Raw genomic sequence first — 11,752 nt, 5'->3', positions numbered from 1 at the left:
TGTCATATTTCTGTTTGCACCAACAGCATCATGTTGGGGGAAAACTACAGGGGACAAGTTTGCAAAAGAGTAGTCTGCCAAATTTTGTTTGCAATCTAGTTAGAACTTTATGAGATTACAGTGGTCAATTATATTTCTAATCTCAAACAGGGAGATACAAAGACACATGCAGTATTGCAGGTAAACATCCACAATTATGCAGTTTTCCTCTCTGCTTGTTGTTCCCTGTTTTCTAGCCCAGGGCATTGCCTGCAGTGAGGCCCAACTTAGAATAGGAGCACCTTGACACTGGCCCTCCAGCACGCAAGCAAACAAGTAAGCAAGCACACACACAAAGCCACGGACACACAAACACATACCGCTGTCATGAACACACATGCTAGTCCGAGCACACAAACTCAAAAGGCCTTGGCGGGTGCAGAGAAGCAAGCACTTGAGCATTGACAGGGAGTGACAAATAACTGCAGCAGCCTTGACATGCAGAATGGTCCCACAGTGAACCTGCCTGACTGAAATTCAACTGTGTGGTGCAGGAGAGGAGCCTGTTTCTTACAGGAGAGCGAAAAGAGAGAGAGAGAAGTGGAAATCTTGTAAACCTGAATTAACCCATCACACAACAAAACACACAAAAGTGTAAATAAAAGCATACAAGTGATATGCTGCTGAAAACAAACATGCAACATGATGCTCAAACTTGCAGATTTCAGATAATTAGGTTGGAAATCATTCAGTATAACACCATGTTTGGAAGACGATAAGAACATTTTATGAATACATCAAAAGGAAATCTATTTCATGTTTGTGCAGATAACGAAACTTTACTGGCTATACTTCTTCATTACTTCCTTTAAATGTTTATTTGCCTTTCTTCTGACTTTATTGAAACTCAATGTATAGAAAAGTATTGAATGAAAATGAGCATAATGTATTGTTGAACAAGGAAATATTTGAGAAGCAATGCATCATTTTCTGTATAGAGAACTTCAGAAACATGTTATCAGTACAAAATCAAGCTTATGAGCTATTTTCATATGCAAAGTATCTACCTGATGATACAATGCTAAGTTTGAGTTGTTAAAGAGGACTCCAAACGGAACATTAAAATTTTCAAACAAGACAGTAAAATGATTTGGGTGTGAGTGTATATATATATATATATATATATATATATATATATATATATATATATATATGTATAGAAAGAGAGAGAGAGAGAGAGAGAGAGAGAGAGAGAGAGAGAGACAACATACTGCAGTTGTTTTACCTTTCAGCACAAGTTTAACAACATATGTTGTGTTAAAATGGGCTGTCATTAACATATGCAGGGCATAAAAGTAGGTGTTGTCCCACGGACACAAGGAGAAGTGATAAAAATGACAGATCCTTTAGTGTTTGTGATGTAAATGAGTGTAATCTACATGTTGAGATAATAATCTCTTAGATAAATGTTACAGAGATTTAAGATTTATGGTCCAAGTTGAAAAGTGTCCTGAAGAAAAACACTGAAACCAGCTGAAGAAGTCACTCTGAACAGGCTACCTAACATTTCGTAAAGTAGCCTGCATATACGCCTATAATTTGTGAATTGTAAAACTTTTGCATGAAGAGAAATGAGGAAATCTAAAACCCTGTAAACATGAACTCTTCAGATGATGCACACTTCAGTGTTAATCCTTATTATTCAACCTGTTAACAAAGTGAAAACAAGCCTTGGAGGATCGTCTTTTCCAGCCCATTGACACTGCTTCATGGCTGTATTACCGGCTCAGTGTAGGAGGGGGTTGAGCGCTGTGATCACCCCTGCAGGAAACCAGCACCCTGCTGAGTTAAAAGACCCCTGGCTGTACGGACAGTGCTGGGCCCTCACAGGCCGCCCCACGGTCAAACTCCATGCCGCCCACAGAGACGCCTACCCCGGCCGCTGTTCCCCACCAAGCCGCTGCTGATTGAAGTGCAGCCGCCTGTTGGCCCCTCACAGCGGGACCGGGGAAAGAGGAGCGTTTTGAATAATTATTATATTACTTAGGAGACATTTACAACACAAGACTGGGAGTTTAGCTATTCCGCAACATGTGAAAGGGTTTTTTTTCTCTCTCTCTGGTTAAAATTAAACTTTCTCACGAGCTTTGTTTTCTCACTTCCAATCAACAAAAGTGGGCCAAAGGGTGACATTTGGGCTGTGTCAAAAGGCTGACTTACGATTGATTGACAAAACAATAAAACACTTTGAAAGCTATCAGCCAGTAAATTGCTGTCATCGAGCACGCTTCAAACTTATTTAGGCTATTACCGGTATGAGGAGCAACTACATTAGGCTATAACTCTTGTTTATGTTTTTTGTTTTTACTGCATTTAGCCTTAAAATTAACTCTGCTGTAGGTAAAACAACATGTAGAATGATTTTGATTGCGCCATTTCCTCTTGGTTTAAAAGTGCATATTTCTATTTATTATTGCCACATCCATGTTAATTTGTAATCAGACCAAGATTTCAAATTTACTACCAGTTTTTTTTTTCCAAAGAAATATCTCTTTCGAATGCTGTGTGTAAGGGATAACATAGGCTACCTAAAATTGCTTATTCTTATCACACAAATTATTGGGATAATAGACTCTGTTGAACGTCCCACCCTGCTAGAGTTAGCACGATTCTTCTCCCGAGTTATCCTGACATGATAGTCTACTAGCGCAGCTGCAGCAGGGAGGGAGAAAGTGGCAAAGGATGGAGGAATGATTGAGGTGCGATATCAGCTCGGAGGAGAGCCGAGATAAAACGATCGAGGGGGTCTTCTTTTTCTTCTTCTCTTGCGTGTGATAAGGAGGAGGAGGAGTAGGCTAAAGGAGGAAGAGGAGGAGGAGGGATGGAGGGAGGGGGGCAAAGAGACCCCGTCGCGTTTTGACCCTCCGAAACCTCCCCGCACACCGCTACCATCACCACTCGTCCTCCTCTCCTCTCCTCCTCCTCCTTCTTCTTCTTTTTCTTCTCTCCTTTTGAGACGGAAAACACCATCGCTCACTCCCAGCCGTGACATTTTCCAGCCTGTCGCCGTATGCTGCGTGGACAGCGAGCACAAGGAGCCAAACAGGAAGGGACGCTTTCTGTCTGCCCTCCACAGCACCGAGCATCAGCGACCGCTGCGAGCCGGAGCAAGAGGCGCACCAGGCGGAGGCGAGGCGCTGCAGGAAACCGCTGCTGCCTTTCACCGGGGGTTCTGGACTACACCGGACACGGCCCGAACAGAGCTGGATATTTACGTCTCGGTGGGACATTTTACACCATTTACGGGAGCCGTGTATAGGCTATTAGGCTACCCAACACCATCAGCCAATAGTAGGCTATTTAATAGGATGCGAGCTTTATTAGGCTATAGCGTTTATTGCCACTAAGTGTATTATAAACCATTAAGATCCCACCGCTAATAGCGTATACAAGGACATCAACCTCCATAAAATCTCCAGTCCGGTAACATAATGTTGTAGGCTAATATAAAACGCGATGGGCTCGGAGTAAACACACACACACACACACACACACACACACACACACACACACACACACACACACACACACACACACACACACACACACACACACAAACAGGGAGCAGGTCTTCACTGTCTACCCACAGCCTCATGTTTTTGTTGAATCATTGCTTTTCATGGTGTTAATCATGTTCACAACCTCAGTGTTAATTCGTATACAAACATTTTTACTTTTGTTTCCAGGACCACAGGGACAGAGGAAGGGAGCAAAGCTCGCTGGACTAACCGAGCAGCGCATCATCATCTCCAGTGTAGGACTGGCTGTCGGGTCGCATGGATAAGAGGGTGGGTCTGCTGATTTTTTTGTTGTTGTGAGATTTAGACCAGAGCCTGATGGGATAACAGATTATATACCATCAGGGAGAATGTGTCCTTAAAAAAAGCATCATAATGGGAGCATACGCTTGTGAATCCTCTTTGCACTGCTTGGGCTGGGTGTAACAGCCATACAAAACACAAGGCCCACTGGAAACACACTGTGGACTGTACTCGCATGCACTTCATGTTTAGGTGAAAACAACAGAAACGCGTGCGTTATTTATTTATTTTTTTTTAACTATAAAGACTATTAAGAAATGTTCTTCATATAGGCCTACCACTAAATGCCGTTTTGTAAGCGCTTTTATGGTGCTGCAAAGAAACAATAAGAAACAACTTTAACCAGGCATTATCCCTAATTAATACGGTGAAATGCTGTTCAATGGAGGTATACAACTTATATGTAGGCTATAACTTGCAGATGTAGAAAGCAGCAATCTCTCAAAATGCTTCAGGCTACGAGGAAATGTTGATTTCGATCTAATATCTCATCCTCTCCTGAGAATAATATGGATTTACTCAATGTCAGTCAGGCGTTATAATGGCACATAAGGGTTAGAGTGGTTTAGGTCATTCAGAGGAGAGGAGATGCAGCTCTTCAGCTTGGTAAGTAGGTGAGTTTTTTTGCCACAGTGATTCAGAGGCATGATGGTGGTGGAGAAACAGACAGTGGCTGATGGACAGCAGCTGAACCTCTGAGTGGAGGAGAGCAATTACTGTACAACACACACACATACTGTACAACACACACACACACACACACACACACACACACACACACACACACACACACACACACACACACACACACACCACACACAGAGAACCAACTCTACCAAAACAAAGCAAAATAAAGAATTAACTAGATTTCTGCTGTTTGTAATAATAAAAAGAAAAACATTGATGTTATATTTCACTGAGCCAATTTAACTTTATATTTTGTACAGTAATAACGCTGATAGACAAAAGGCTTTCTTGTGAAATTTCGAAGAAATCAAAAGGAGATTGGGCTAATGCGTGTTTGCTGGAAACATGTTGGGAGAGAGTTCAAACGTTTTATTTTTGATGGTACTGTGTAGGCAGGTCCAGTTTGATTTGTGTTGTCTGCTTTAAATGCAGGAGGCATTCCTTTTCCAAACGTCTGTAATCACACTATTTAGTTTTAAACTATAGGCAGCTTCAACAAATGCTTGATTACCTTTTAAATGCTTTGTATTTCTATCAGCTTTCGCTCATGTCGTTACAGTTTGTTTCAGCTTCATGTTGTTCTCAGTCTTGTTTATTAAAGTGCCGAAAAAACTACGAAACTTTAACAAATTCACATTTGTCTTCCCTTTAGTAGACGCAGAAAACGGATGAGTTCGAGTTTGTTTGCTTTTCTTCAAAATTATTTAAAAAATGTAGAAAGGAGGCATTGGTAATATCCATTATGATAAAATAAAATGTAGATGTTTACAAAGTGAAGTAGACACGTCTTTCTTTATTAACGGTACAGGTTTATTAATTCATTGAGACTTCTGAAATGTAAGACGAAGCTGACATCCAATTTCGTCTTCATTTTATTTTTAACATTTTTATTTTACAGAATTTAGTCAATATAAATCCAATTCTACAAAGCTAAAGGACGTTGCTTCTTATGTCTTTCCAGCTAACGCAGCCTAAACACGCCTGTTAGGCTTGCAATAACTTTTCTACGTCGGTTGAAATACCACAATTAAAACTTGTTGTCCTGCTGAAGCCTGTTTACCAGCTCCGTGACTTTAAAAAAGAGGGAAAATTCGCGGAATTTGTCATCTCGACTTGAGCGCTTTGATCTGCTTGACGCACAGAAACCTGATAGGAGCCGTGCGTAAAGAGAGACGCGCAATCCGATAGCGGTGATTGTGTTAATAGCCAGCCTCCATAAAAACTAGAAGGTGTCTCGGGCCAGGGCCTCAGAGCAGGTGCTTTCTGTGATCCCGGTGGCCATATGGGACTCTGGAATACAACAATTTGATAAGCCATTTAGGACAGTGGTTCCCAAACTGGGGTCCTGAGACCTCAAGGGGTCCTGCAGAGGGGTTTACAGGAGGGCAGCACATGCACATGAAGAGGACTAATTCAATTTCTCTTTTATTTAATCCCCAGAGGTCAACATAGAGAGACTATTTAAGAATAATTGCTATTAAGTTACGTTTCACTGCTGCTGCCTCACCACTTTTTCTCACCACTTTTTAGATATGCTTGCATTCCACACACACATACATATAACAAACATTTCCTTCCACATCCTGTCTGTGAGTCATTTGCAGTTCTAACAGTAGTAAAAACTAAATAGAAAATTATATTTTTAAATTTTAATTACTGCAAATCTGAAAGAACAAATATAAAACATTCACTGTCCCTGCTGTTATCGGCAGTCACACACCTCTTTAGTAAATCACAACCTTTTGTGGCAGCCTGCCTGGGCAATAGGGTCCACAGAAAAAGTAGGCTATAAGCAGATAATAACTTTTATAGCTTGGTTAAAATAACACAGAAGTGAAAGGTGTCCGGGCCAGGCCACCTAGCAGGTGCTGTCTTTTATCCCGGTGGCCCTGTGGGACTGTGGCAGGAGTCCCTTTAATCCAGCAGAAAGAGAACAAGAAGCAGATCTGCTGACCTGAGCAAAGTCGCCTCAGAGACAGAAGCTGCAGTGAAACACAAATTAGCTCCGTAACCAGGGAGCCAGACATGTATATTCATGATGCTATGTGTACAAGATGTCTCTGTGCTGTCTCTGTGCGTGTGTGTGATTGTTTCTGTGAGCGTTCCCTATGTGTCTGACTCACTGTGTTAGAGTGTGTGTGAGCGGGGCCCCAGTGAGGCTGTCACAGCGGGTTGTGAGGGACGTCTCAGCACGGCTCCTGCCTAGTCTGAGTCGAGGAGGGAGGAGACGGTATTAGTAGCTACAGACTAATCATCTTTCTCCAAAGATCTCTTCTCCCATCCTCTGCTCTTCTTCTAAGCACCAAACATTAGACTTTCCAAGAAATAAGACAATCAGCATTTTCCCCAATTTTTTTAAAACTTGACTTGCTTTGCATTTTAAGGTTATCAAAGTACATTTAAAAGGGGTTTTATAATTTTGAGAGAAACCTTTATCTGAAGTGAAAACAAAGAGAGTTTTCCTTCCGAGGGAATGGGGACAAGCACACACACAACTGGATTTAACAGTACACAAAACTGCAGTGACATTGTTCTATCAATACACACACACACACACATACACACACACACACACACACACACACACACACACACACACTGTCACTACACTACAACAACAAAACAAACAATTAGTCAATTAACCAATAAGTCCATCGACAGAAAATTAATCTGCAACAATGTTGATAATCGTTTCAGTCATTCTTTAAAGCAAAAATGCCCAAAATGTACTGGTTCCAGCTTCTCAAATGTGAATATTTGCTTGTTTTCTTATTTTTCTAACTTATTTTAGTAAATTGAGTATCTTTGGGTTTTGGAATGTTGGATCGGACAAAAGAAGCAAATTGAATGTGTCAACATGGGCTTTGGAGCTAGACCAAAGTTGCAGGCCTTATACACACACACACACACACACACACACACACACACACACACACACACACACACACACACACACACTGAGTTCTAATATTAAACAGCAGCACAAAATATGTTCAGCAGTTGGGACACAAACACTATACTATAAAAGCACAGCAGCTAAGTGTTAGTCCAGTAAGCTATGTCACTGAAGCCCTCTGACAGCTCAGCTACATAATATAATCACAATAGATTTGATGTCAGACAGGCACAGATGTCGAATGTGTCTCATGTTTTTTGTCTTTCCATCTAATTGTGTTTCAGTATGAAGAGCTGGTGCACTACTCAGGGTCGGAGGGCATGTCATTGGGGGGGTACGGGGATGATGTCCGAACGCTTCCTCCCCCAAACTACGGACCCACCATCCACGACTCCCTCAAACACCACAAAGACCAGATCTACGGGTAAGTGTGTGTGTTTGTTCGCAGTCTTCGCAGATTAACATACAGTATTTGTATACTGAATATAAGAATACATGTGAATACATGTTTACAACTGTCTGCTTCATAAATAATGTGCTATAAAGTTTCTTGTAACCCTCTGTGAATGTATTGTGTGTACACTATGTCAACTGTTACTGTGTTTATGTATAGTATGTTAACTGTGTGTGTGTGTGTGTGTGTGTGTGTGTGTGCAGTCACCCACTGTTTCCACTGCTGGCCTTAGTGTTTGAAAAGTGCGAGCTCGCCACCTGCTCCCCTCGAGACTCCACCTCCCTCTCAGCCACTTCCCACCTCCCTGGCATGACCAATCACAGCGATGTCTGCTCCTCTGAATCCTTCAATGACGACATTGCCGCATTTGCTAAGCAGGTGAGTGACAGCCGTGAGAGCCGGTCACAGAACAGATGTCAATGAAAGGATTTTTTCAGATTAGTAATTATTTGTTTATTTTGTGTCGCAGATCCGATCAGAGAAGCCCATATTTTCTTCCAATCCTGAGCTCGACAACTTGGTATGATCCACACTGAAATTACACAAAAATGTCACACATGCATTGTGGGCTATGTGTTGATACAGTTACTATTCCACATTCTCCTCTCCACAGATGATCCAGGCCATACAGGTCCTTCGCTTTCATTTACTGGAGTTAGAGAAGGTGGGTGGGAGAGAAGCATGCTCTTATTTTAACACTTTAATTTTACCTCTATTTTTTGTATGTACACTGTGTGTTCATGTGCTTGTGGGGAAGGTCTGACATTCAAGACTTGTATGTTAATTGCTAAACAGCACTATAATCATGTGCCGGTTATCATAAAATTATTGAACAACAGTCTTTCTGAAGCTTAACAAAGTTGATTTAATCAGATGGGAATTAATATAACTTTACATTTGTTTAAAAGTTTCAATTTTCAAGGATAGGTTCAAAATGTGTCTTTTAATGGCCAGTTTCAACAGGAGGAACGATTACAGCAAGCAAAAACTGCTTTAATGTACATATGAGTACAAGAGAGACTTGAAAAAATGTGTACCTATTCTTTAATGTTCATAGCACTCCTATGACCTTTTTAGGCACTGATTAGGAAATGGTGTTCACAGTATGCAATGATGAATTTAAATCTGTTTCCGAAGGTGCACGACCTGTGCGATAACTTCTGCCATCGCTACATCACCTGTCTGAAGGGCAAAATGCCCACAGACCTCATCCTGGATGACCGGGAGGGCGGCTCCAAGTCTGACATGGAGGACTTCACTGGGTCGTGCACCAGTCTGTCGGAGCAGGTGAGACAAGCTTCCGGAGTACAGAATGTCAAACAGCATGCAGTAACGCTGCAGTAATCATTCACCTGTCCAGCTGCATCCACTGAATGTCTGAATAATGACGATGTGTTGCATGATGAATCTGTGTTCTTTCCCCTATTCTGTAAATTCTCCATCTTCCCATTACTCTACCTCCAACCTGTCTTCTCTCCCTGCAGAATGCATCATGGTTACGGGAGCCGGATGAATGTGCCACTACTCCTCTGGGAACACCAGGCACCTGTGGCTTGCCTTCACACAGCACAGCAGACAACTGTAGCGACACAGGTACACACACACATGCACCCACGCATGCACCCACGCATGCACCCACGCATGCACACACACACACACACACACACACACACACACTTGTGTGTGTGTGTGTGTGTGTGTGTGTGTGTGTGTGTGTGTGTGTGGCACTATCTTTGTGGGGACCCGTCATTGACATAATGCATTCCGTAGCCCCTTACCCTAACCTTACCATCACAACTAAATGCCTAACCTTAACCCTTACCCTCACCCTAACCATAACCTAATTCTAACCCTAATCCTAAAACCAAGTCTTAACCCTCAAACAGCCCTTTAAAGTTGTGGGGTCCAGCATTTTGGCCCCACAAAGCTATCCAGACCCCACAAATATATTGTATTCACAGTTTTTACAGCAGACAACAAAGTACAATATATTGAAAGATTATTATGGAAAATTACGCCAAAAATAAAGTGCCTAGCACAGCTTTAAGCGTAACAGTGTATCTCATTAGCTAATCAGTATTGTTAATGTCAGATACTGTGGATATAACACAGTTTGGTTAATAACATTTGTAGCATGATTGATCATTATTGCAGTAAATGTTGTAAAAAAATAATAGTAATACAACATATCACAAAACTGTGAACTTGCATCAGTTGTATCGTGACAGACACTCAAACAGTCTCTGAGCTATATGATATGTGCATCCCTGCAGGCGATGGTCTGGATGGAGGAGGGGCCTCCCCCAGTACAGGAGACGACGACGACTCCGACAGAGACAGGAGGAACAACAAGAAAAGGGGGATCTTCCCCAAAGTGGCCACAAATATCATGAGAGCGTGGCTCTTTCAGCACCTGTCGGTGAGAGAGCTTTTTGTCCAGCGCTGCATGAGACTAATTACTAAAAGAGAGGATTTAGTGTGAGGCAAAACATCCCTGACAAGACAGAGAGGAGAACCGAGTGTGTAACGAAGGTCAATTAAATGAAATGAAAAATGGGGGGATTAAGTGATTATGTGAATATGCTCGCTATTGAATTACTGTGAAAGTGATAGAAATTGAGTGAGTAATTGTTGGTGAGGTAATTAGCTACTAAATGAGGCAGATCAAATGTTGCATCACTCCAATTATTACAGTATGTGTGTGTGAGAGAGAATTACAGAGAGAGATCAAGGGCTAGCTGCGATTGAAAATTGGAGTGCAGATGTGAATTCAGAAGGAAGGTCATTCACACTGAGCTTTATCTCACATAATTTCATCGTAGATTTAAGGCAAGACACTACAGGCAAAAACATTAATTTTCATGCACTGGTCTGTTTTGGAATGTTGGGCTATTTTGCTTCCATAACAATAATTTGTTCAGAGTGGGAAGATAACATCCAAAATACACATTTATATGTTATAAATGTGTATTTTGGATGTTATCTTCCCACTCTGAACAAAGATATTGTGTCTGTAAGTAGTGGTTTCCAAAAATAATAATAAAAAAAAAAGTCAAAAAAAGCTTCACTTGTGAATCTGGTGTGTTTGGATTTCTTTAACCCTTGCTCTGTGTCTTCTCCCAGCACCCGTACCCATCTGAGGAGCAGAAGAAGCAGCTGTCCCTTGACACAGGACTGACCATCTTACAGGTCAACAACTGGTCAGTGCACTCTCAATCAATACACTAATTCTAGCCCTGTGGCTTATCAATAATCAGTTAAACTGTCATGTTTAAATGTAAAGCATCAACTTTCAATTTAACATATTGGCGTGATAGTGCGGTGCAGAAATGAACAGTATCTATATTTTACAAGTCATATATTTAGCTTATTGTGCAAATGAATGTAAAATGAAAGGTCACACTTTTACAAGACTTTCAGAGAAGACTATAATCTACTTTATTAGTGAGGGGCTCGTAACAGGAAGAAATGTCCTACTAAGCATTTTTTTCCTGAAGCTGCAGCACAGTAAAATCCAAATGCTCTATGTTCATAAAACAGAACAGCAAATCAATACCCAATAATCAGATGGTTTACTGCTCCTATTCACTCCCCAGGCACACATGTATCTGCGAAACGGTGTCTGCACAGGCAAAACACACACACACACACACACACACACACACACGTCCATGTTGTGGATCAATTACTTCTTTCAAATTGTTCAATTTCTGTGATTCAGATATTGATACAAAAACACATACAAACTAAATTATGAGGTCTGTGTTACATGTTAAACAATAGATTATTTTAATCTGATAAATTACATGTTTTTATTTGTACCCCTGCTGCAGCACACACACACACACGCGCACA

General features: G+C 41.3%; 1 protein-coding gene across 1 annotated transcript in view; it reads left to right on the top strand.

The window, feature by feature from the left end:
• The first annotated feature begins 2,690 nt into the window (after positions 1–2,690).
• Positions 2,691–11,752, top strand: part of meis3 (myeloid ecotropic viral integration site 3) — an 11,481-nt gene continuing 2,419 nt past the window's right edge. The window contains exons 1-10 of the mRNA XM_031283694.2: positions 2,691–3,260; positions 3,726–3,827; positions 7,728–7,867; positions 8,101–8,275; positions 8,367–8,417; positions 8,511–8,561; positions 9,035–9,184; positions 9,382–9,490; positions 10,171–10,316; positions 11,021–11,097. Coding sequence (XP_031139554.1) covers positions 3,816–3,827; positions 7,728–7,867; positions 8,101–8,275; positions 8,367–8,417; positions 8,511–8,561; positions 9,035–9,184; positions 9,382–9,490; positions 10,171–10,316; positions 11,021–11,097 — 911 coding nt within the window. The 5' untranslated portion in view covers positions 2,691–3,260; positions 3,726–3,815. The remainder of the gene's footprint in view (positions 3,261–3,725; positions 3,828–7,727; positions 7,868–8,100; positions 8,276–8,366; positions 8,418–8,510; positions 8,562–9,034; positions 9,185–9,381; positions 9,491–10,170; positions 10,317–11,020; positions 11,098–11,752) is intronic.

This window comes from Sander lucioperca, chromosome 5 (assembly GCF_008315115.2).
Source record: "Sander lucioperca isolate FBNREF2018 chromosome 5, SLUC_FBN_1.2, whole genome shotgun sequence".
In the NCBI taxonomy this organism is placed as follows: Eukaryota; Metazoa; Chordata; class Actinopteri; order Perciformes; family Percidae; genus Sander; species Sander lucioperca.
Note: the sequence above shows the minus strand (reverse complement) of the source record. Positions and strands in the feature narration are given on the sequence as shown.